The following is a 25,870-nucleotide window of genomic DNA, read 5'->3' on the forward strand; positions in this document are numbered from 1 at the left end:
CGGATGCCTAAATGGGAGTTGAAACTGATGCCTTTTCCAGCTACGATGCTCCATTTTCTTGTCACAATATTTGGACCCTCGGCATATGAAGTGGAATGCCGAGTTTAAAGAAACGCATGTGCGCGTCTTCATATCCAATTATAAAAGTTTTCCTTCGACTGCTCCGTAATTGTGTTGATTAGTGCGGCTCGCTGGGTTGGGGCTCCGGCATCGGCTCCGGCTATACTTTTGGGATTGGGATTCAGATTGGGTGGATGTTGTTGACAAAAGGCAACGTGGTTGCGGGGTGGTGCTGTTCCCAGATGCTGACACTTTAAAAGAAAATGCGCATTAAATTCGATTGCCAATCGTCGCACACTCTCCTTCGGTGGACTTTTTCGTTGCGGTTTACACAAATTTTCATTTAGGATCGCTTTGAAGGAGCTTTGCTATATACTATCCTTGAATGGAAGTGTTCCTTAAAGCAACTGTCTCAAGAAGTGGTTGGAGATGTGACAAAACGCAACATACATATATATATACATCATGGGTTCACGGAATGTCTCTACATTGAAAATAACGAGTATTCCTACCGGAGGTTAAGGGGGAATGGTTTGATTATGAATTATATGGTATTCGTGTGTGTCTGCTTGTGGGTCAACTGGGAGTTAAAAAGCTGTCAAATACTACAAATACTTGTACTACTACAACCTCTGCTATTAGGACCATTTAAATTTAAATCAATGCTATTAATTTTGAGTTCCTTTAGAATGCACTTATTTCTGTTCAAACTTCTAGGAAGTTTAACGTGTAATTTAAGATTTAGAGCACGCTTGCCAATCCATTAATGATAGATAGGCAAAAACCGTTTCCAAGTAAAAAAAAAACAAAATAGGATACAGAAATGTAGCCAAAAAGAAGGAAAAGGAAAGAGATTTCTCAGTTATCTTATGCGCCTTTGAATAATTAATTTTTACGTTTGGTTCACCCACAGACATACCAACCAACACCCCCCACATACACACACACATATATATATATAGATATATACTCTGCGAGTATCCTCGTAGAGAGTCAGACACATCCCTGATGATCCGATCCAGATAGGGGTCGGAGTCGGAAAAGAAAGCTCCAAATCGAACACGCAGGCTTACATGCGCCTAATACCGTTTGACAGTGGGGAGTGGCCTGAGGCCGGGCCATTTCGCTCCCATCCTCAACCCACACCTTGGAGCAACCCCTCACACATATGATAGCGACCCCTGCCTGAAAAGCCTTAAGCATGTCCGTTATTTTGTTTACAAGAAAACATAAATCTCGGCTCCTGTGGCTCGGGAGTGAAGTGGTGGGGATGTGTGCTGTGCGGTGCGGTCGAAAGGATTGCCAGCCGTTGCCGTGTGAAATGAAACATATCATCACATCCGGGACTCCCTCCCATTTCATATCTGGGTATGGGTGCTGTGTGCTGGGTCCAGGGTTACGGCCTCTGTCTGTGCTCTGGAGGAGCGCACAGAAAAGGGTTTGAGTGGGGCTGTTTGGCCTGGGCCTGGGTCTGTAGCAGCTTTGGTTTGCACGCGTCAACTGTAAAATCCTTTTGACATGCAGCCGACAACTCCTCGGTTCGGTCCAGCCCGGTTCTGCACCGTCCGAGGCTGCCTATAAAAAATGTGGGTCCTGATCCAGGGAACATGCCCGGTTGGGTTCAGCTTTAGACGCTACAATCCAATTATAAAGAATTTTAAACTATGTAGCGTGAACAGCACACTTAAAGTGGGCGACCTAAAAAAAATAAAACCAGGTTATTAGCGGAGATATCCCCACTCTGTTCGTATGTGTACGACTACATACATATGTATGTATCTTTCGGTATAGTGGCGTAGGAGTATGAGTATGCGTTGTGTGTGGGAAAGTTATTAAAAGGAAGCAAGTTCTGACTGCCAACAATCAGTCAAGGGCTCACCCAGCTGAGCTTCTGCAAACCCACTCCACTCTCCACGAGTGTGTGTATAAAAATTGACGTGAAATTTATACGCCATTCCATTTTTGGGTTGCAAGTTGAAGAAAAAATATAGCAACAATCCATAAAGTAAATGTAGCATTTAAGCAAACAAACCAGGCGACAGAAGAGAGCTAGGATTGGAGTGGCATCGTGGACAGGAGGGGGAATCTGGGGTGAGAATCAGGAGTGGGACGGGATTCCAGTGACAAAACACTGGAAGCTAAAACTGACAGTGACAACTGGCTGAAGTGGCAGGGATGAGGATGAGGAGCAGCAAGTATGTATGTATGTAGGCATGTATGTATGTAGGTGGGGACCAGCGTTGATGATGCTGCCGCTCCAAGTAGCAAAAAAAAAAAATTGACATAAGCGGATATGTTACCCCAGCGTCTGGAGGATGATGTGCCCCAAATAGGCAGAGACAGTGACAGTGGCAGTGGCAGTGGCGGTGGCAGGGTCTGTATGAGCAGTGAGCAGATAAATTAATGCGATTTTTCATGTTGCATGTTTGAGTTTGATTTATGCAATTATATGTCTCTATACGGAGTTCTGTGCCGAGGAACATCTGTAGGATAGAGTCCGAGGAGTGTGAGTGACATAGAACTTTTGTCAAATACGTCTAAAAGCAGTCATTTTTTATATTTGATATAAAGCGGAAATTCTAAGAGCATTTCCAGTTCGTTACCTACGCTCAGGTCACAGGGCTTAGCAGATACCCTGTAAAATGGAGTAAATAGACAAAAAGTAGGTGAAGGACTTTCCCTAATTGGTTTTTGCTTACTCGCTTACTAAGGCTACAAATCATAAATTGAAACTATGAGTATCTGCTGAGGTAAAGAGCAATCTGTAGACTTTTCCGATGAACTATCCTTAATTGAAACCAGTTTCCAGGAGCAACCAACATTTATAAATAGGTTTTCTCCGACACCCAGCAAGCCCCCAAGTGAACGCTCATACAGAGCATCCACAATGGAGCAGCAGCTGCCGCAACACAGGCAGCAACAATGGAGTCCAGAGTGGGGCTGGGGCAGGTTGCTCATGTTAATTTGTCATGATGCCACTTGCTTACTAGTTCTGCCTGTGGTCCACTCATCCGCCAATGCAGCCAACACACACATACCTACATTGGGATTGCACAACAAATGGACTTTGGCCTGCTCGGGCATCGACTGTCTGGTGCGTCTTCCTCGCCTCTTCTTTTCCTGGAATCAGAAGTACAACCTGTAATCTGGGCAGCCAGAACGCAAATCCGATTAAATGCAAATGCCCCCGCAAACTCACCTACAGAACACACCCACACCCACAGAACACACACACACACACACACACACACGGCACAGATTAGTTGCGTAAGTTATAAGGAACAGGGGTAGAAAGAGTAGGTGGAACAGGTGGGGCAGAGCAGAGCAGGCATGAACAGGAACAGCAGCATGATTGAGGATGAGTGGCAGTGGTTGCACTGCAGCAATCGTCAGTCAAGCAAATACTGCAGCAATTCCATTCCCATTCGTATTCGCATTCGCATTTCCATTGGCAGGGCCTGAGCGTTCCATACTACTAATTAATTTTTCAATGGACGAAAGATTCATACTCGAAGAGATCCCCATCGCTTTAAGCCCTGGCCAAGAAGCTGCAAACTTCAAAACGGCTGCTGCCAAATAGTTGAGCATGAAAACTCATTTCGACCATTAATGGCTGATGTGTTCGCCGTAGCGGAGAGCGTTGGAGTGTGGTAGAGTGTGGGGGAGTGGGTCGGGACGTCTCCCGCTTCAAAGGAAATGACAGCCATTTCCATTTTTAGCAGCGCATGGGAAAGCTCACAACTGGCGCGCCGAACGGATGTGCCCGGCCATAGAGAGGACTCTTTAAAGCGAACTGCACAAATTTCTGGTTTAAAATACGCTCCAAAAAATGCCCCACAATGGGGCATCCACTATCCCAGTATAGTACAGTATCCAGCATCCCTATCCCAGCATTGTCGCAAGTTTGTTTGGCCCCGGCATCGGCATCGACATCAGAATTTTATGTAGCGCACGAATTTTCGACCAGGAAGAGTTCTAGGGAGAACACCACTAGACGACGAGGAGAAGGAGATGGAGAAAAATAAAAATGCCACTTCCGTTTTATTTGCGCAAAATTAAATAAACCGAAATATGGCGGACCATATTGGCGCATAATGGGCAAAAATATTCTTTTCATTAATGGTGGCTGGCCCCTGGCAAAACCGACACAAGTACTCGTACTCGCACTCATAGATGGGAAAATAAATAAACTGCGGAGGCAAAAAGGAAAGCCGAAAAGTAAAAGCTCCGACCAGCTTATTGTGTATAAATATTTGGTTGACCAGGACAACGGCATTCGACTGCCGCAGTGTGTCTCCACCTAAGTGGGTATGGGCACGAGTGTGCTCATAATTGGGATGGGGCCAGGGCCGGGAATCATGAAACGATTGTGTCAATGGCTGGGTTTATTCAGTTTGATTGAATCTGCACGAAGGGGCCAAGGAAACGTTAGTTTTCCAAGGCTATATTACTTTTGTTATTGAGATGATAGCGATTTAAGTGCTCCTTAAATGAATTCGATATTGATCCTAAATATATAGCGACTATATATTGTATGGTTTGGCAGCTTCAATTCACCTGAATATTTATGGATTGAATTTTTCTCAAAATTTTCGATGGCATTTTGGGGGTCGAAAAATAGTGGGAATCGAATAGATTTTAGCAGCCATGTTTACAGATGGTAAACTATCTGCGCTTTTGTACCCCTCTCACCAATTTCTTAGGTGCCAACGCTGATGAACTCTTATCACAGCATTCGTGATGTGATCCAACCAACACATAGATACATTCATCTCAGTGCGCTCCCAGTGCAGATTAATCTGAAAATTAATCACAGTTTGTAGTACATCTACATGTTTAGAAATCTACGTTCTGCTTTTCTTGGAAATACAGCTCCAAATTGCTTCTCTACCTGCTCTCAAAGTATTCATCTCATATATCTCTTTGCTTGTATTATATTAACTAGATCTACGGACAGGTCCCCAATTATGTCTAGACAATGGTGTCCCCTGCTTCACATCGCCACATTCCCTGGCCCCTTACCATTTGTCCAAAAGGCGACACACGTGTCCAGGTTCATTCGGCCTACGGCTTCGCTGGTTGCCAGCCATAAGAAAATAAACCAATTTGCATACATTTTACAAAACCAGATACATAGATACTCCCACTGGCAGTGAAGATTTCGTGGAAAACAAAAAATCTGAAAGATATCACTCATACGCACCGAGTGCCACAGGTTTTACGGGTAGGGGTAGGGTACAACATGAAAGGAAATAAAGAAGACCAAGAAAATTGCCCAGCGGAAATTACGCACTTGGGGGCACTGTCACTGCCTCGTATCAGTGCCGAGGGGCAACCACAACTGTAGGAGTCGGATTCGGAGTGGCGGTTACAGTTTTCAGCATCATGTTTTGGCCTGGCTAATTTAGTAAGTTTACCAAACCGCTTTTGTTAGCCCACTCCCGGTCCGCGTTTCTACCATTTGTAGTGTCCGTAATTATAAATCAATTGCTTGCAGGATGTTCTGTATTTGGCTTTGCTCCCCCTGCCGCAGATCTGGCAGAAAGTTGCGTGACATTTGGCAAATCCTCCGGGCATATTTCCATAGCCTGAGCATTGGCGTGCCACTTCTGCTTCTGCTCCTGTGCTAGGTACTCCTACTTTTCCCGTTTACTTATCCTAGTTCGTGCCGTTTCGCAGGTCCATCTGTTTGCCCGGGTGGGTCCATTGCTCGTTTGCTTTCAATCTAAGTCTGGCTGTTTTCCATTTTTCTTCGAATTTGTTTTCCACGCAAAAAAGCGAGAGAATCAGCACCATTTCATAGCACGGCCCCTGTGGCTCTATAGATATTTATAAATATATTGTTATACCCGGTAGCCTAAAATGGTAGGGAATGCTGAATCCGAGCAAGGCTGAACGATACCTTTCCGACCTCAAAGACAACAGATACTTAATCATCTTTCGATGGCTGAATAATTCCCGACTATAAGGTATCTCTTAGTCGGAATTTCGAGCATATCTTTCTACTTGTTTTTATGTATTTATATTTGATGCGTTTGCCGCTGGTGTTCTGGATGCAGCGGTGTGGGTGCATGACTCCTTGTAAATATTTTTATATGTGTCTGTGGGTGTGGATGTCCGTGTCCGTGTCCCCATATATTTGCTACAGATTCCTGATTTATATACCCAGATGTGTATTGACTTGGTGCCCATTTCGATGTCTCGTTCAGTGTGTGTTCAGTTTGCCGTCGGCGGCTGTGGAAAATGGCCTCGTAAACGTTTAATAAAATATGATTTCAATTGATTCGAAACTCGCATTTAAGCAGTACGTACTCGTGCTTGAATGTGTTTGTAAGTCGTCCCGGATTCCCCCAGGCAATCAATAAAGCAAAAACAAAGTGCCCCAAAGAGAGAGTGAGAGCCACCTCCAAATCCCCGACTCCCTCTGTCTGGGTCTGTCTGTCTGTCGGTCTCCGGAGGCTTTCGTTCGCCTTGACTTGGTCCTCAGTTATCCGCTTAGATCACTCAACTAAAAAACTCAATTTGCATATTAATATTATTTGGGGTTTTTTTCTTGTTGTGAGGCCCTTTGCTGCTCCGGTTCCTCCGGTTGAGTTTCGCCGCTGGGTCTTCATCCTTTTATCAACAAAAAGAACAGCAACGAGGGGCAGAATCAACAGTAGTGAATTGAATCTGCTCTGCTTCAACGCCTTTTCCGTCGCCCTTTGATACGAGTATGGACAGGACTATACACAAACACACACTCTCACACTCACGCATGGACAGGTGCTCTTCCCAGGTGCATACTTTGGGGAGCTGCTTGAGGAAGCTCTGCTCAACATTAATACCCCATCCCATTCATGCCTCTTCGTTTTGTGGGTCTTTGTTCACCTGCCGGACAAAAGCCGAGCAGGACTGTCAGTCAGTGTGTTACGGCTATTTCATTTTTATTGGAATTATGTCAGTGTTATTTTGTCATAATCATAACAAGAAAGGATTCCTAGCTTGGGGGCCGAAGCCTTAAATACCCTTGCAGATCCATTGTTCCTATGGCAGCTGTCATACCGATGTTGATGAAACTCTGCTGAACCATGTTAAAGCACATAAAACATCTCAAACAGCTCATTGTTGACTTTGCTTGATTTTTCATCTAATACGGTTTTGTTTGGGAAATGCTTACGGGTCTCAAATAACTGGTCAAAACCAAAATACATACATATGTACATACGGATGTACATATATGTATACATATATATATTTCTCTAAAAGCTTGAGAACCTTTCACAGCTTTAATAATTATCCGCAATTAACTTGGAACTTTTGCACTTGATTTGAGTTCCCCAAACAAACTCGAATTAATAATGAAATATTGGTTTTTGGGGTTGGAGTTTTGGTTTCGGTTTCGGGTTTGTTTTGACGACCGCAAATGAAACTGAATAATTTAGCATTGAGGAATATTTGAATTTAATATTTCATCAGGCTGGCGCTGGCGGAAATCGGAATTAGAATATAAATGGGCTCCCATCCAATCCGAGTGGCTGTAGTCAATCATCACAGTAGAGAGGTCCGGTCCGGATATGTCAGGCACTCGCTATCGTCCCCGTTTGGCGGATGGGGAGCTCGCTCCACTGCCATGGCCTGTGGCCCTGTATCGGAAGCTCAATCATATCTCGTGGCCCCTGGAGGTGGGCGTGGCTGGCTGGACAAAGCATTTGGAGAGTTTCGTGCTCATCGTTGGATTTCTGATCTTTTGCGAGCATAACGAAGTGGACTTTCATTACCTGATTGTGAATCGGAACGATATCGACAACTTTCTGACGGGCATGCCCACCTATCTGATTCTGGTGGAGATGCAGATACGCTGCTTTCAACTGGCCTGGCACAAAAATCGCTTCAGGAGTCTGCTGCAGCGTTTCTACAAGGATATCTACGTCCAGAAAGACTCGGAGCCGCAACTTTTTGCCCACATCCAATCTCAGATGCTGGCAACGAGACTTAACTCGATTGTCTACCTGCTGGCCCTATTCAACTTTCTGCTGGTTCCCTTTCAGAATATCATTTACCATCGCCGCGAGATGCTCTACAAGCAGGTCTATCCATTTGACAACACCCAGCTCCGTTACCTTATCCCCTTGATCGGGCTCAACTTCTGGGTGGGCGTCATCGTCACCAGCATGCTCTTTGGAGAACTTAACGTCCTCGGCGAGATGATGATGCACCTGAATGCCCGCTACGTTCAGCTGGGGCAGGATCTGCGGCGTAGTGCCCAGCGGTTGTTGGGGGAGGCCAACCAACTGGAGATGGCTGCCAGTTATCGCAGGGAATTGACCCGCATACTACGTCGGAATGGTGCCCTTCATGAATTTGGCGAACAGATCGAACAGGAGTTCAGCTTCCGCATCTTTGTGATGTTCGCCTTCAGTGCAGGCCTCCTGTGTGCCCTGTGCTTTAAGGCCTACACGGTATGCCAAAGCATTTCTAATTATTCTTATCCCACTCTGTCGCTCTCCTCAGAATCCACTAGGTAATGTGGTCTACATTGTGTGGTTCTTGGCCAAGTTCATGGAACTGCTATCCCTTGGCACGCTTGGCTCTATACTCTACAAGACGGTATTACGACAAAACCTCGTATTCCTTCACAGTTATCCTAAATTTATGGTTTAATTTGCGTCTGACAGACGGATGATCTGGCCCTGATGTACTACACGGCGAACTGGGAGCAGGTGGTCCATCAATCGAACAATCGTCAGGAGAATCTCAGGCTCATGAAGCTGGTCACCCTGGCCATCCAACTGAACTCGAGACCGTTCTTCATAACTGGTCTAAAGTACTTTCGTGTTAGTCTGGCCGCAGTACTCAAGGTAAGCTTCGATTGCTTTCCAGGTTAGGTTTTAACTAATATAGTACTTTTTCGTTTTTAAATTTGCAGATCATTCAAGGTGCTTTCTCCTACTTTACCTTTCTGAATTCGATGCGCTGAGAATTCCGTATGGCGCCACATCTCAGTTGCCCATCACTCCTATTTCCCCTTTAGCTTTACTAGATACCCGCTAACAATGAAACCGAACCCCACCCATTTATGTTTGGGGGTTGGGGTTTATTCGTATTCAAAGATATTAGCACGTGCATGACTGTGATTTATGGAGCTCGGAATACAACTGCAGCGTGATGCACAGTTAGTGCATTATCAATCCACCGCTCTGCTCTCGACTCCACTTATAAGGAGCACATTTAAAGCAAATGAAATTTGCTGCTGCGTTGACAGCTGCAATCCAAAGACGTTACCCGGCACATCGATATCCTTATAGCCATAACTGTCAGCCATGACTGAGTGGCAGCGATTGGCAGGGCTTTCGAGCAGGAGCATGAGCAGGAGCAACCTATCATGGCACTACGAGTATATAGAAGGGAATACATGCTCATCCACATCCACATCGCACATTGCAAAATATTCACCCTATATTTTTCTACATACATAAATATCGATATGTGGGAAACATAAATCGGGTAAAAATGTCGTTACAAATATTTTATAACAGGAAATCCGTTATTTATACGCATATTGTGCTTTGCAGGGTTAGGGAAGGGTACTGAAAAGGGGATGAAAAAGAGCATGGGATGGGAAATGGAGTAGGAGGGATCCAGAGCTCGGCTTCAATCGGCACTTGGCAAATATGAATGAATGTTGTTTGCGAGTCTTTCGCTTGTCCTCCTCCTTGCTCCATAGACATCCAGACACTCATAGTACTCCCATTTCTTACCATCTGGCCGACCATCCATTGCCTGATTGAAGCGACAAAATGCAAAATCCTTATGAATTGGCTACAATTTTATTTATTATTACTCGTTCTTCTATTTGCTGCCTCTGCCTCTGCCTCTGACTGCCACTCTCGGCATGGCAAGGCGCTTTTCCCGTATTTCTATGGCAGCTGCTGCTGCTCCTCTCTGCTGCTAGTCCTCTCCACTCATCAGCAATCTACTCCCAGCAATCTCCTATTCAGAGAGTGCGATTGGAAAAGCAGAAGCAGAAGTAGAAGCAGCTCCTTGTGCGACAAACGACTTGTTTTGAGCCACACAAAGTGGCGTTCCCAAGGCGATTCGATTCCATTATGAAGGCTGGCAAACCGATGGCAAATTGCAAAGGCGCAATTGATATTGGTTCTGTGCATTGTGTTAACAAAGTGCCAATGCCGTCAATAGGATGATGCAGAAAAAGAATAAGAATACGAAGCAGAAGTAGAAGAGCATCAACTGCAAAAGTTCTTGAAATGATTTCCAACTAATAATTGGCCCTCACCTCGCTGGGTTTCTTTGTGGAAGGGAAGTAAGCCTTTCGAGCTCCAAGCAAGGAAGTGTAATCTTCATTAATATTTGTTTAGCTACAACAAAGCTACAAAGGATGTTTGATTGATCATTCCAAAAAACAAGATTTTAACCAGAACTCATTTTCTTTAAACTAATACATACATGTATGTATACTAGCTGTACCTTGCCACACTTCGTTCATATTATATAATAAAGCCGTCTTCTCGATTCTTCTCTGTTGCTGTACCCTGCAGCGGAGTTGAGCTCCTTCGCTGGCGGAAGGGGGTGGGGCGAAATTTTGAAATATACTTGTAAAGGATCGGTAACCCAGGAGTATGGATACCAAATATGGTTGCTCTATTTCTTATAGTCTCTGAGACAGACCTTGAAACGTGTTTATTAGAGAGAGACAGAGCGAGAGAGAATGAAATTTTTTCTTTATTCTGGCCATAATACTGCTACGATCTGGTGCAGATTCTGCAGTTTAGAAGATAAAGTCATTCTCTACGATTCTGCGTTAGTTTTTTGTTTACTTGTATCTTTAAAATTGTGGGTGGCTGAGATTTACGGACTTTGTGGGGGCTGATCAAGAATATATATACTTTATGGGGTCGGAAACGTTTTCTTCTGGACGTTACACACATCCATTTTCACCACAAACCTAATATAACCCTATACTTATGGGTCACGCATGGGAAAAATCCGGCTCATCTCCGCAAAATCCTGGGTATGCCCTTGTATATCTTTGCCTGTTTCGTCCGAGCCACGAATGTATCGCTAAGTGTACCATTGTGTGGATGATGTTGGTGAGGATCATGCACTATAGCTACGTGCTGAAAAACTGCGATCTATTCTGGTGAAAGGAGCAGCTGACGAACCGGATAGTAGCTCCCAAGATTGTTTTGTTGTACATTGTGATTTTCAAGGTGTCTCCCATCGTGTTCCTGTACACGAAAAGGACGGACATGCTTTTCTCATCCCGTAGCAGAGCGGCTACGGTAAGATCCTGACGATGGTCGCAGATTTGGACATTCGCAACAAAGTCTACGGATAGTGGATAGTTGGTTGGAATATTCACGGCAACTTGGTATTGTTGTGTGAGCCACAGCAGCAGCAATATGCGGCTCCCAAATTTACAAAACTTTTTAATTAGATTTCGCCAACAGTCTTTACTGGGTCCTGCTTCCCACTGACGGGTTGGTTCTAGTTAATTTTCACTTTACCAACATGTTAATTTTAATGGCCCACGCTCAAGTTTAGACGCTACTCACCAACAACCATACCCACGAAAAATATAATATGTTGTTGCCCCTCGAGTACCCAAAGTGGCAATTCCTCCATTGGAGATGGATGGAGGTGAGAATGCGCCTGGAGTGTGTCTGGGAGTGGAACATCCGACGCATCGAAATTAGTAACTTTCCGTTCTACAGACCTTAGTTTTTGTTTCCAGTAATTAATGAATATTTGTATTTATAAAGTAATGGAAACGCTGAGTGAAAAATGAAAATACAATCTAATAATTTCTCAGAAATAGTGTTCCTGTCATTTTATGCTTTACAGCTCGTATATGCTATAAGAAGGGTGTTATGATCTAAGTATCTATAGCGCAACGCTTCTTAAACATAGTCATAGTCCATATCAAGGGCCTCGCGGTGGTCCGGCAGTAAGGGATTGAAATGTTGCTTCATAGTTCGTGTGGGGGGTGCTGGTAGTGTTGATGGTGGGGAGAGTGAAGGCCGTGGCGGTGGCTGCAAATGTCCCCATTGCCGGCGCCAGTGACCGACAGGACGCAGATTTAATGGTGGCGCGGAGTGCACGGGCTTCTGCTGGTAGTAATGTTTGTGAATGGTGACGGGACGAAGGCCCAGCTTCAGTCTTTCAGCCCTTTTGTTGGCGAGAAAACGCTTTCGATCGAAGGCATCCACATTTTGCTTAACTCCGAAGACCAGATTGAGGAATGGTTTCACCAGCACACTCAGGGCCACAAAGCCCAGGAAGCCAAAGACCACTGGAGAGACGAGCGTGAAGAGAAAGACGCCCAGGGTGAAGGGATTGAGAACCGTGAAGAAGGCCACGAACTTGACGAACGGATAGAGCACCTGTCCCACATGGCTGAGGTACTCCTTCTTCTTTTTCTTGAAAAGGCTGTTGTGCCGCAGGAGATACTTAATCTTGCTGAAGGGACGATGGGTGGTCGTCGGAGGCTTTGTAGTGGTAAGGGTGGCCAACAGGGCAGTGGATACTGCCATGGATGGGGACTGATGGGGATGGGGATAGGAGGGATATTCGCCGTGATGTGGATGGTGGTAGTAGTGGGGCTGTTTGGTGGGATTTGCGAAGATCACATGACCCGGCTGGAAGAGGGCCAATCCAGGGGATTCGGTTGGCTCCGGCTTCTGCTTCTTCCTCTTCCGCTTGCGCTTTCCCTTTTTCTTTCTTTTCTTCTTCTTATCACCCTTGTCGCCTTTGTTCTTCTTCTTCTTCCGCTTTTTGCGTCTCTTCTTGCGCTTCTTCCGACGACGACGTCGTGTCCGCTTCCGGCGTCGGCGAATTCTCTTTCTTCGGCGGCGAATTCTCTTTCGCTTTCTCTTCTGACTGTCCTTGGCTCGACCCTGCTCCTGGGGCACGCCCTTGTGCTGGTCCTTGAGCAAGTCCTTGTGCTGCGGCCTCGGCTCGACCTCCCCAACGATGGGCTCCAGCACCTCAAAGCCCTCTTCCTCTTCTGCCTCATCTTCTGGGTGATGGTCTTGTTTCTTAGCTGACTCCTCCATAAGAGCATTCACGATGTGGAAGGGCTTCATCGTTGTGGTGTGCCTGTACGCCTCCTCAAGATCTTCGCTCAGCTGTTGCAGGACATGGAAGGGCTTTGTCGTAGTGGTTCTTCTGTCAAGAACCTCCTGATCCATGTCCAGAGCCTCGAGGATGTGGAAGCTGGCATTGGACTTCCTCTGGAACTGCATGACCTGCTTCTGCTGCTCCAGGGCCAGTTTTCGCAGCACACTGAAAGGCTTCACTGTAGTGGTCCGTTTCAGCTTGTCGCCCAAGTCCTGCTGCAGTTGCTCCAGCACATGGAAGGGCTTCCTACTGACCCGTCTGTCGGGGGACTGGAGCTGTGGCTGCCAGAGCAAAGTACGCCCTTCATTCTGTTGGATCTCGGATGAGTGGTTGGATTTGGCCTGAAGCAATCGCGCATACCCGTATAAAGTTTCGTATATTTTTGCAAAATTAAAAACATAGAGAGCTTCCTCTTCCCCCACTCCAGTCCGATGGACGCTTTGGGCACTAAACTCCAACTTTGCTAATCCATCACGCCCCGCCTGCTCGGCCTGCTTGTCCGCCGACCGCTGGGTGCGTGCCCGGCCGCAGTTTTGTAAAATCAACAGAAATATAACAAAGTTCCTAACACTTTTGGCACTTGGTCTCTGCCCCATTTCGATTCATGTTGCCATGTTTCAGAGGGTGGTGGTGGGATGTGGAGCTGTGTCCTGGCTTTGGCTCTGGCTCTGGCTCTTATTCCGTCTCCGTTCTATTCCCTTCTTGGCTTTGCGATTCAGTTTGATGTTTGATTTAATTTCAACTTTTGCGTTTCACTTGCCAGCTACAACTAAAGTCCGGCTCTTGGCCATTGCCACTTCATCAGCTCGGTTGACGGTTGACGTTGCTGTCTCTCCGCCTCTGTCCGTTCTGTCTGTTCTGAGCGGACTCTTCGAGAACTTCGCCAACTTGTTGAGCGGTGGGTTAAAGGGCAGGCAGCACCCATTTCACTTTTCGCCTGGTAAAAGTACTCGCTCTTGATTTCTGGTTTGTTTTCGCTCCTTCTCCCCCAGATTCAGTTTTCTTTGCTTTGCTTGTAGTTTTGTTATAAAAGTAAAATTTATTACTACTTAGTACATTATCAACGGTTCTGCTGCTCGTTATGGTCCCCATTCCTCTATCCCCCATCCACTATTTCCCCTCGCTTTGCCCATGTTATGACAAATTCCCGTATAGCCAACAACTTGCCAAGCACTTAATTATGTTTTTTGGGCACAAAAACCGAAAACTGCTGTCTGCCTTTCGGGCCAACTTCTACGTCTCTGCTCAGTGTACACATCCACAGCACCAACAAGTAACAGAGCCAGAACAGTTTGGGGCGAGGCTTGGCTCAAACGAGGCCGAGAGACTATCACAACACGAATTATGTGAGCTGCCATGCAAAAGACTTTGGAAAGTACTTAGTGGCCAATTGCAGTTCCCACTTTGCTGCTGCCTTCTTGAGCTGGCCGGGCTGACTTTTCCTTCTACAGACAATTTCATGGCTATTTTCGTGTATATTTACGGGTATAGATATACATACCTATGTACTATGCTTATAAGCAGCTGGCTCTTGCTGAGAAAATGTGGACCAAAATCCTCTTTACAATAACTTATTGTTAACAAAATGATTTCGTATACCATCCTTGTAATCATTGATTCTGTAATCACAGAGAATATATAATATGTCTTTCCATAATCTCGATTATAATGCATAAATATCTCTTTCTAAGTGTTTCCAAAGATAGTACGAGTACATACCCCCGATACCATCTTGTTCCATCAAATGATATTCTGTCTATCTTCAATATTCAATTAATTACGCAAAAAATATTGAGTAGCTCTTCAATGGAGTACAATAATACCTCCTGCCTTTCCCTTGATGACATTATACCGTACAACATTTGGATCTCCCGCGCACACATACATTTTTGGTGGGACAACATGTGCTTTGGGTGCTTTTGCCTACTTACAACATTTACGGTATGCCATCTGCAGTCAATGCCAGTTTGAATAGCCATTACTCTAATTGTTTATTATGGATTTCGATCATAAATGAGCATTATGTTGCTGGCATAATGTCTGCATTTTACGATCTAATCTTTTAGGGAGTGTAGACACACATACCCCCACATTAACCCAGTAATAACCCATAAAAAAAAAGCTGTAAATGAGCCCAGGTGGCAGGTGTTAATAAGCCAGAAGCCTCTATCAATGGTATTGGGTGTGTGAAGCCCGCCCCACACTTCCACTCTTTGACAATTAAGCGGGAGCATGGCATGCAATTTGAGTCATCTGTGGGGTGGATTGACAAAAAAGAGGAACACCGATTGGATGTTGTCACCTCGCTGTTGGCATAGAAGCGACTATCTAAATTTGATTGCAATTTGCTCTGTGCCAGCATCAAGGATTTCTAATAAACTCGAACTAGTGCGAAAGGAGTCAGAGAGGTGAACGTCAAAGCACATAAGAATTCAATATCAAGCAATTCACACAAAAGAAACTAGTATTCCCAGTCAACAATTTGAGCTGAAATTCCACAAAAATATATATACAGTTTTTCCGCAATGTTTGGTCTTCTGAAAGTAGGACTCCTGGCCTTGCCACGTCTTTGCATACTGGGAAGTTCCCTTCACATCACTTCGATGCGCCGACGGTCCAAACTGGATGCATGTAACATGTACGACAAGATGAAGTTTGAGTTCACCAAAGAGAACAAGGCCCGTGTCGAGTCCCTGCTCACTTGGTACCCAGAAGCGGAGCGTCAAGGCGCACTATTGCCACTCCTCGACATCGCTCAGCGCCAGCATGGCTGGCTGCCGATCTCGGCCGTGGTGGCAGTCGCCGAGGTGCTGAAGATCGATCCGATGCAGGCCTACGAAACGGCCAAGTACTACACAATGTTCCACATGAAGCCGCGCGGCATGTACGTAGTGTCCGTCTGCACTTCCACGCCGTGCTTTCTACGCGGCAGCGACGACCTGTTGAAGGCGTGCTCGAAGATGCTCCGCCTGGAGCCGGGCGAGACCAGCAAGGACATGCAGTTCAGCCTGAAAGTCGACTGTTGTTTGGGGGCCTGTGTGAACGGGCCCGTAGTTACCATCAACGACGACCTGTACGAGGATCTCACCGAGGTAAGCCTCGAGTCCATTTTGAGTGATCTGAAATGTGGCAAGGTACCGCCTGCGGGCCCCTACTCCGGACGCTGCTCCAGCGAACCGAAAGACGGAGCGACCACTCTGCTAATTGACCCACCTCCAGCCGGCTACAAGATGCAGGATTTGGACGATTCTGGCGAGAAATGAATATAGCCTTTATAGGCTTTACTCTTGTTTTCCATCGTTTATTAAGTTTTAAAGCAATAAATTCCGATTGCCATTGGCAACAGCAAAGAAATTCGAAAGAGTGCTGCCAACAGCTGTTGTTTTGCTAAGCTCCTTCTCATCCGCATTCACATTCACAATCACATTCGCATTCGGATTCGCATTGTCCTCGTTTGTGTCCGTGTCCGTGTCCTGGGTCCGGGTCCGGGTCCGAGTCCGTGTCTGCTGCCATTGCAGTTTATCCCTGGCCAAAGGACATGCCTTGGATTTCTGCAGTGCTGGCACAATAAACAGACAGCAGCAATGACAAAACAAGAAGGAGACACTTCTCACCCCAGAGTCGAAGATATCATACCCTACGCAGCAGAAAGATGGGTAATAATGAGATATACTTGAAGGGTTCTCCTTTATGAATTGACTTTCCAATCTATTCGTTTTAATTTTAAGGTTTTTTCAGCATAAATGGCTAGAATCAATTCTTGGCTAAATTTAGCTGTTGCTTTATTTGAACTTAATGCTGAGTTGTACAAACTGCAAAAATAGGATGAGATAATGGCTTTTAAAATTGTTGGTACCAGTACGGTTAACCTTCTGGCAAGGGTATAGCCAGTACTGTATCCCTACGTATCCCTATGTCTACGGGGCCCGGCCCGGCCCATGTCCTGTCAGCCAGTGCAGCAAGTAATCAGCTTTTGTCTTGTATCTTCCCCAGCCCTTGCGTGATGCGGTTTGACCTCGGCCCTAGGGCATGCCCCGCCAGCAGCATTCTAATAAAATGTTCGGCAGCAACGAGCAGGAAACAACGAGCAACAGCAACAACAGCACCAGCAACAGCAACAACTTCAAAAGCTGGCAGCGTTGGCAACAACCCCGATATTGTTTTGGCCAAAATAGTTTTAATTGTTGCGCGCTCCCTTAAAGGCAGGCAGGGCCCTGCTTCGCGTCCAATCCCTATCCCTAGACAGGACCCTGTGCCACTCGCATAGTCAAATTACAATGGATATTTTTCAGTTTTCATAAATCGGTTTGTCACCCCCGCTTCGGTGGCACTTCAATTGCCATCAACAAAATGGTTTGCAGCACCAGGCTATGGTGCTTCTGCTCCCAAAGCCCCCTCGCTGTTGTCACTGACATCCGGGCCTGCTCTCCACCAGCACCCTGTACCCGCGCATGGTGTTGAATTTTAAAATGAAAATTGTTGCTATTGAAAGTTTTTAATTTGTGTGCGTGCGTTTTAATTTTATTTCACGTTTCGGATATTCCATCGAGGGAAAGTCCAATGACTTTTCTAGGCAGTTTCCGATTTTGAGGTACACTTAGGTGTCAGGTTTTTTAGGTTTCCTTTAGTTAAAGTTAATGCAAGGTTAGACAATGTATTTTTATATTGCTCACGACTAAATTTGGGGTGCTAGAATAGAGCTTTTAAAGAGATTCGGTTAGTTTTAACTTGATTATATATGTATGTATATATATATATGATATGATATGATATGATATGATATGATATGATATGATATGATACACGTACCTAATTGTTATAGATAAAAATCTATTAACTTTCAGAAGAAATCCTTCTAGTATGAAACATTTGAGCTCAAAATGATTGGCTCTAATTCGAAGAGCATGAGATCTTCTGTGTGGAAGTGGCATCACTTTCTCTGCTGTTTTCCCCTGATTCGTGCCCCCTGTACCTCAACCCGCCTCGGTCCAGTCGCATTTTGCGTGATTTCGCCTGCAAAAACGGCACCTTTGGGAAATTAATATCCTTTTTGGACGATACTGGCTGTCTGGAAGGGGGTGGTGCAGGCACGAGGAGAGTCAACAACATCACGTGGCTGGGGCGCGTGAGCGGCGCTTGAACTTTTTGTGGCCACGTTGCACGTACTCACGCTCCACGCCCACACCAGGCCCACACTCGCACTCCCATATCCACGAGCACTTGCCCCCGGGCGGGGCTTTGTTTTAGTTGCTGCCGTTGCTGTCGTTGACAACTTTTGTTGTTACCCCCAACGCCCGATGCCCGTTTCTCGTTCCGCTTGGTCCTGGCCCTGCCCCCCCAGCAGTGTCCTTGCTCTTATCCCTGCCAGATTGCATGGTCTTTGACCACCCATTGTACCGTGCCACATTGCCTCCTCCCTTTGCGTAACTGCGCGTTCTTTATTACTTTTTGCGCAATTACTCGTTACATTATTGCATTTCATATTTCTGATACTCGTACCTCGTGCACCCATATACACATACAGTTGACTAAGCCTGCCCCCGCCTGCCGGAAACTGAAGGATGGCCACCGGAGGAGGCACTGCCAGTGCGAAATAATTAGAAAACATTTCCCTCGCCTCCAGATAGAGAGAGAGGGAAAAGGAGGGGCTGGGGTCGAGTCAAGTGCGGCCACTTCCAATTGCCACTTTTGTGCATCTGAATGAGTTGCATTTTCTCTCGGTTCGCTCTGTGGCAGCTTCCGGCTCCGCCCCGGCTGATGGGGCAGCAGCCCGCGGCTTTGTCGCCCTCCCCAAAAAAAGTTTTCATTTGCATGTTTTTAGTTAATTGAATTTATGCAGAACTTTCCGCTTTGCTTCTTTCTCAGGGCAACGCCATTTATATAAGCGCCAACTGGCTCAAAATATTAAGCATACGCCCCGATGCGGCACACAGCTTATTAGCTCTCTCTTTCTGTGTGTGTCTCCCTCCCGTTTCCACCGCTCTCTTTCTTGCGCTTCTTCTCTGGTCTGGTCAGGGCCATTAAGTGCGACGGCTGACTCGTTGACTTGCCCAGCGAAGCAGCAGAGCCTGCCTTAGAGTCCTTTGATTTCCTTTTATGTCCCTGCCATAAAGTGGAAATGTCGAAAGAGTCTAGAACCAAAAAGACGCTTTAGCTTTATTACATTCCAGGAGCAGCAGCAGCAACATAAACATCGATGGCAACACAACCATGTCATCAGCTGGCCATAAATGCCTCCATCGTTGGCCCAGAATGGAGTTCGTCGCTTCATACATGACGTGTGGCAGGCGCACTTTGAAGGCTTCTCCGTTCCTTGTTCTCCTTGTGCGTTGTCAGCCGCATTTAAATTTGATTTTTATTAAGCGCAAAAATCAAAGTGGAAAATGTATCTGCTTCCCGAACCCCAGCGCCAAAAATGGTTGTATATCTGAGCATGCCAAGAATATTTCAATGCTCCTCTTCCTCCCTCGATCTGCTCCCTGCCTTCCTTTATAGTATCTGCTCATCTTCTGCTCTGTTCTGCTCTGAAGCTTCGTATATAAAAGCAATTTTATTGCTCAAGTTGTGCTGCTCGATAGGATAAGCCCCTCATTTATGCCCGTTGCCGTTGCCCGGCAACATGTTGCCGCTGCTCCTGCTCCTGCTCCTGCTACTGGCACTGGCACTGCTCATGGTCCTCCTCCAGCTAAAGTCGCCTCCTATCCACTCTTGATGATGGAAAGGGCATGTGGGGGCTTGCCATGAGCGAACTATTAAAGTGCTGTTAACTTTATTATTTCGAGCACTTGTTGTATAATGTGGCAACGCTGTCATGGCAACTTCCAGCCATTGTTTTCTCGAAAAAAACAAAGCCGTCAGAAGAGAAAGAGAGAAAAGCAGTGGAGAGTGGAGAGAACAGCAGAACATCACCGAAGTCATAATTTGTCAAAAGATGCTTGGCACATATTTTTTACAAAATATTTTTTTTTTATGAGAGACTTTTTCTCCGCCTCCCTTGCAGCTAGTCACTTCATATTGCGAGTTTTACTGATGTAAATTCTTGTCCTGTTTCCCTACAGAAAATATATTACTCTCAACTTTCTGGTTTCCATTGGCTTTGGCCAACAATGTTCGCCAAGTGGATCGTTTTGTAAAAGTAAGCAAAAGGCGCCGAAATTCACCAACAACCAGGTACCGACTCACAGGAACTTGAAAACTAAGCCCAAGAAAAACCTCTTCTGCATTGACAGCTTTAATCTAAAAGTAAATTTAAGGCAATTATGAATGGGTTTACTCTGATTTATTATGTCTGGTTAAAAAATAAATTAAAATTTAGTTAGGTTAAATCTTAGATCAATATTAATTGCGTACGCGAAATTTCAAGTTTAATATTTAATATTTACATAATTTGTAGATTCCTGACCTGCTTTGAACTAAGTTTTGTTGAACAATATTTTATACATTTTTCAGTAAACATTCATTAATTTTCATTGGAAAATGGAAATACAATTTTAATTGCTTTTATTTCTTTGTAAACAAATACATTGAATGTTTGCAGGAATACATTTTCATACTAGATAATATAATTTCAATTAAAGTCGAATTTAAATTGTGTTGTGTTTCACATTTACTTGGATTTAGGATATTGGATATTGAGTACGCTTAAATTAGATTTTGGTTGATGGGTTGTATTCTTATTTCGAGCCGCGATGTCCAGTCACAACCCTTGAGTATTGGATATCAACAAGAATTGCGTTTGGACAATCATAGCTAAAAATCGAATTAACCAAATATTTTGATACTGATACGAGTACTCGTATCTGGATGCTGGCTACTAGATGCTGAGAGCTGAGAACTGAAAGCTTTTATATCTGCTCGCCGTGGGAACTTGACCAAACTGCTCCGAGGATATCGCATGGCACTTCATGGGGGAACTGGAACTTCCTGTGGAGCTGCAAATGGGATGAAGAGAAAAGATGCGAGTGGTTCGAGGCAAATGGGAGCATCGTCAGCTGCTGCTGCAATGGCTGTGCTCCAATTTTCCATTTTCGTCTGCATTACACGGAGCACACCCTTCGAAGTAAACTTTTTCGCTTGCAACTTAATACCGAGATGGCGATGGTGCTGGCAATGGCGATGGCAATTGTGATAGCGATGCTTGCTTAAAGTCTTTCACTCTATTATAGTCAACTCCACCCACAGATACAGATATATTCATCCTGTATATACGATGGCATACTACATACATGGAAGGGGTGTTAAAATTTAGTGGGGGACGCTGTCAGCTTGGCTTCGGCCATAAAGTGTCGGAAGAATCACAAAATCATTGTAAATGTTGAACGAATCTCGTATTACACGCAAGGGGCTGTCCACCCAAGCATTTGGAAAGGGAGTAGGGAGGAGTTGGAGTAGGATGAAACTGGGGACTGCCACTGCTGACACTTTGGTTCGCCTGGCAACTGGCGCCTGCACTTCTTGATTAAATTTCTGCACTGAAAATGAACTGAGTTTACACCGCGCATACACGTACAGCCAAGTCTTCAACCTCAACCCCAATCTCACTCAGATTCGCGCCTTAGTCCGCCCCCAGCCACGGAGTCATCGGAGATGGACAAGATGGACAGATGGACGGACAGCTGGTGTGTCCGGGATGGCGATGGAGCTTCCTTGGGTTTGCCGCGTGTTTTGTGGTTTTTATTTTCAGCCCTGCCACGCTTTTATTGTGGCTTTGACCGCTTCCCCATTGTTGGCAACTGTAAAATGCATTCCTGCGTGGCTCGACTCCGTAGCTCGCCTTTTCCTTGCCGTTATCTTTCCCTTTTCTTTGCAATTTCCCCAGGATCAGATAGTTGTCCGTGTCAGGCAGCTGTTATTACAATATCCAAGCTGGTTTTTGTTGTTCTGCGGTGGCCTGAAACGGCAACGGGTTACTTTCAGGATAACAACATCAAACTGTTCTCGTTTCCTCGACTCGGTCTGCCTCTGGTCTCTGGATATTTCTCCTTCTGCTGTTGGCCATTAAACTTGAAATTAAATTGTCGTTCCATTTTGCAAGCAATTTTTATGGCAAAAAGGGAGCCGCTCTAATTGGAATTGATTGAAAGTTATTTGATGTTTGGCCTTTTTTTGGCCCAAACCCCAGCAGCACCCAAAAGAGATTCACAGTGGGACCCACGCTACGTGTCTGTGTTGCTTTTTTGCTATTCATTAATTTCGCTCTCTCTCTTTCTATGTATTGTGTGTATCTGTGTGTTCTTAATAGACTTTGTTGTAGGTAATTAACATAATTTAATTATGTGCTTGGCATTAATTTTACGCACGAAATTAAGTGTTGAATTTTAAGTGTCTACACTTTAATTGAGCGACATTTTTATATACTCCCCATACACACGTACAGTGCAGGGTAGTGGTAGGCGTATATTGGACCTCTGGGAAGCTTGACGGCTTGGGGGCTGTGGAGGGAAAATGTGTAGCTTCCTCATTAGGTCTCTCACAATATTCCTAATAAGTATCTATTCGTCGTCCAATGGCGTAACTCTCACAGTTACCACTTGTCCCAATGGATATATAATATGCATATAACATACATATGTATATATATATGAATATATATACATATATGTATAGTTAGCATCCTGAAATCCTCTTCTTTAAACTAAGGCCGCTTATGGAACTTACCAGATACATTTAAATTTTTGTAACATACTTTTATGGGCTACCAATTGTTCAATTAACGGGTATCTCTCGGTCGTATCCTCACCTATTTTTGGTTTAATTGTTATTGTTTTGCTACGGTATGCGACCAATAAAATGCCTGTTCTAATAACAATGATATTTTTGGGCTGCTGCCGCTGCCGTTGCGGCCATGACTAATTAAATTAAACAAAAAGTAACACTCACTTTTTCTGGGGCAGGGGTCGGGGAAAGAGTGCTTCTCGCTCCTGGGTCTGTTGCTTTTATGGGCAATGAAACGTTCCCTTACGCTCCTTGTGTAGCCTGGAGCTGCCTTCAGCATTAAAAGGGCTTCGACGTGGGGCTCGTAAAAAGTGGATGCCTAATAAAAATGCCGCAGCACGTACGTCAACCTGCAGGCATTAGTCCTACTTATACTTACACACACAAAAAAACACACAGGATACGCACACACGCATACATATACTTACGTATATACTGTATAGCATGGCCCCCTCTGTGTGTGCTCTCATCTATCTCCCAGGATGAACACGAAAAACTCTTGGCTGTTGTTATTAATTTGCAAAGCGCAAACTTGTTCCTTGTTCGCCGGCAATATCCTGTCCCCTGCCCTGATTCCTGTGGAAAGAGTATAATAAGCTGAAGCCTCGTCCTAGGCCATCCTTTTATTTAGCTATTTGCAAGCAATTTGATTTTGTTTTTATGCCGTTTTTGTTTGCCCCAATGTATCAAAGTTTTACCGCGACGAAAGGTCTTCGGCGAATTCCCCTACAAATACTCCCACTTCCCCAGCCACTCCAACTCACAATCCAATTCCCATCTGAGGCATACTGAACACTTGGCCATATCGAATTGCACTTGGCCCGCCGGTCCATTAGGCGAGTCCACTTGTCGTCCCAGTGCTTTTAGCCACTGCGGAAGCTGCGAAACGAAAAACAGAAGACGGAAAAACAGACAAGAAAAAACCACAAATATTTTTGTGGGCCACCCCACAAAATACGGATAAGCAGATATGTACATAGATACGCAGAGATATGGAAAAGTCAATGTGAGAGAGTTGGCTCTGTGTAAATTGAGCTGTTAATGGCTTTGGAACACCCACAATGCCAGTCAAATACAAAGGCGGATGAGGACAAAGGCATATTAAAATAAATATAAACGCTTAAGACGATGACTCCGTCTCTCCTTTAACCATGAGCCCAGTCATTTGTGCAGCCTCTATAAGGACGGGCCAGCCCTTGGGCTCCCAGAACAACACCATCATCCTCATCATCGTATGCCCAGCGGCTGGAGGCAGCCACTTAATTCCGCCAAGCTTTAGCCTAAGCAACTTTATTAGGCCACGTTGACTGCTACTTTGGCGGCACTTGAGTGCCAACTTGAATGCACTCTGCAGCTAAATGTTGCTGCTGCCACTATGGCAGCCTTTTCTGTCGCTTCTACCTTGGCGGCAGCCTCAGCCTCAGCTTCTGTCTTTACCTATGCTGCTCTACAGATGTTGCACCTAGTCTGGCCCCGTCGAGTGGCTGACAGTCGTTGGCTTCTTGAAAAACTGCCATTAACTTGTTACAACTTCCGGCGCTGCCTTCTAACAGTAGCTTGCACTTCCGGTGATAGGCTGAGTGCCGGTGCTACGCTACCTACGCCATCCCTATTTTCGCTCGAACTTTTTCGCCATTTTCCCTTTATTTTATTTGCGTCCTTAACTTTTGCCCTCTACGTCCCGGCGCCCACTTCATCTTCCTCACACAAAAGAGCGCATATTTAGTTGACACTGGGTGTTCGCATTGTTTGCTCGTGCTTGGCTCCTTGACAGAATGGCACAGCCAAACAATTTGCGTCAACGGCACCTGCTCTAGTCGAGGGCCTCCCCCACACCTAACCAACCGTGGAGTCAGACCTATCTACATCGTCTTCGTCTTCGTCATCGTCGTCATTATAATGAGAAAATTGTTTCAATTATGTTTGTGTTTAGTTGCTTCAATTTGCTAAGCAACATCATTAAGTGCCCTGCCAGTCCCACCCCACTACTACTCATAAAAATATAATTTGAGTAAGGGCTGGAAAGAGGGTTGGTTGTTCGAGTCCCGTTCTTCGAGCACATCACATAAGTAGTCGGGGGCGAATAATGCATGAATAAAACAGAGGGAAAACTGAACACAAACACAAATTGCGCACGTGAAAAGTTGACTCTGCTTTAGCTCACGTTCCTGGCTTCTTGCTCCGCCTCCTCCTCTCCCATTTTGGCCATGTTTTTCATTTCTCAGCTCACGTGGCCATGACGGCGACCTGCGGAAGTTGCCAGCTCTAGACCCTGGGGGCTGAGAACAGGAGAGCGGCAAAGGGAGTTGCTAATACTTTGATTTTGCTGCTGCCGCCATAGCCGCCGCCGCACAACAAAACTTTCACGGAGATTATTTTCACATTACAAACAAAAGCCAGTGCCGAAACGAAGCTACAAACACTAATAATATCCTAACCAAGCGAAGAGTCGTTTTCTGGCTTTCCCGATACCCTGTAGGGCTGCGTTTAGCGAAACGTTTGAGCACTGGAGGCCTCCACTCAACTCTAAATTTCTAAATGTATCTGAATAATCAAATTTGATTTATAATAGCTATAACTTAGTGATATGTGGGATAAGAGGAAGCACAGCATATTGAAACTGAATATAATTATACCCGATACTTAAAATGGGGGGTGTATTACATTTCGGCTTTGCCCATTGCAAAAAGTGAGTTCCTAGATCTCAGAGACTATAAGAGCTAGAGCAACCAAATTTGGTATTCACGCTCTTATCAGATCTCAATATTACACATATATTTCAAAATTTCGCCCCACCCCCTTCCGCTCCAACAAAGGACGAAAATCTGTGTCAATGAGAATATTAAAGATACGAAAATGACTATAATTATCATATTGCGGAGTCTGGATCAGATCGGATCATTATTATAGCCAAAAGTGACAAATCAATTTTCGGTCGCTACGCAGCGCCCGACGAAACGTTCAAACTGATTTTGTG

At 45.2% G+C, this 25,870-nt stretch overlaps 3 protein-coding genes across 3 annotated transcripts; 2 read left to right on the plus strand and 1 right to left on the minus strand.

Moving 5' to 3' along the window:
- The first annotated feature begins 7,514 nt into the window (after positions 1-7,514).
- On the plus strand, positions 7,515-9,572 carry LOC6601417 (odorant receptor 74a). Its single transcript, XM_002026450.2, has 4 exons — positions 7,515-8,501; positions 8,554-8,649; positions 8,718-8,900; positions 8,969-9,572. The coding sequence occupies exons 1-4, from the start codon at positions 7,617-7,619 to the stop codon at positions 9,017-9,019; spliced, it is 1,215 nt and encodes a 404-aa protein (XP_002026486.1). The 5' UTR covers positions 7,515-7,616; the 3' UTR covers positions 9,020-9,572.
- Positions 9,573-11,960: 2,388 nt separating this feature from the next.
- LOC6601416 lies at positions 11,961-13,775 on the minus strand. Its single transcript, XM_026992117.1, has one exon. It carries the CDS (start codon positions 13,773-13,775, stop codon positions 11,961-11,963), a length of 1,815 nt encoding a protein of 604 aa, XP_026847918.1.
- Positions 13,776-15,667: 1,892 nt separating this feature from the next.
- LOC6601415 (NADH-quinone oxidoreductase subunit E) lies at positions 15,668-16,442 on the plus strand. Its single transcript, XM_002026448.2, has one exon. It carries the CDS (start codon positions 15,705-15,707, stop codon positions 16,440-16,442), a length of 738 nt encoding a protein of 245 aa, XP_002026484.2. The 5' UTR covers positions 15,668-15,704.
- The last annotated feature ends 9,428 nt before the right edge of the window (positions 16,443-25,870 follow it).

The sequence above is a fragment of the Drosophila persimilis genome, unplaced genomic scaffold (assembly GCF_003286085.1).
Source record: "Drosophila persimilis strain 14011-0111.01,24,50 unplaced genomic scaffold, DperRS2 tig00000700-arrow-arrow-pilon, whole genome shotgun sequence".
Taxonomy (NCBI): Eukaryota; Metazoa; Arthropoda; class Insecta; order Diptera; family Drosophilidae; genus Drosophila; species Drosophila persimilis.

Excerpts from the sequence above, each read along its gene's own strand:
- LOC6601416 (XM_026992117.1), bottom strand. The coding sequence starts at position 13,775 with ATGGGGCAGAGACCAAGTGCCAAAAGTGTTAGGAACTTTGTTATATTT.
- LOC6601415 (XM_002026448.2), top strand. The coding sequence starts at position 15,705 with ATGTTTGGTCTTCTGAAAGTAGGACTCCTGGCCTTGCCACGTCTTTGC.
- LOC6601417 (XM_002026450.2), top strand. The coding sequence starts at position 7,617 with ATGTCAGGCACTCGCTATCGTCCCCGTTTGGCGGATGGGGAGCTCGCT. Across the intron at positions 8,502-8,553 it reads TGTGCTTTAAGGCCTACACG|AATCCACTAGGTAATGTGGT; the intron begins GTATGCCAAAGC and ends CGCTCTCCTCAG. Across the intron at positions 8,901-8,968 it reads GTCTGGCCGCAGTACTCAAG|ATCATTCAAGGTGCTTTCTC; the intron begins GTAAGCTTCGAT and ends TTAAATTTGCAG.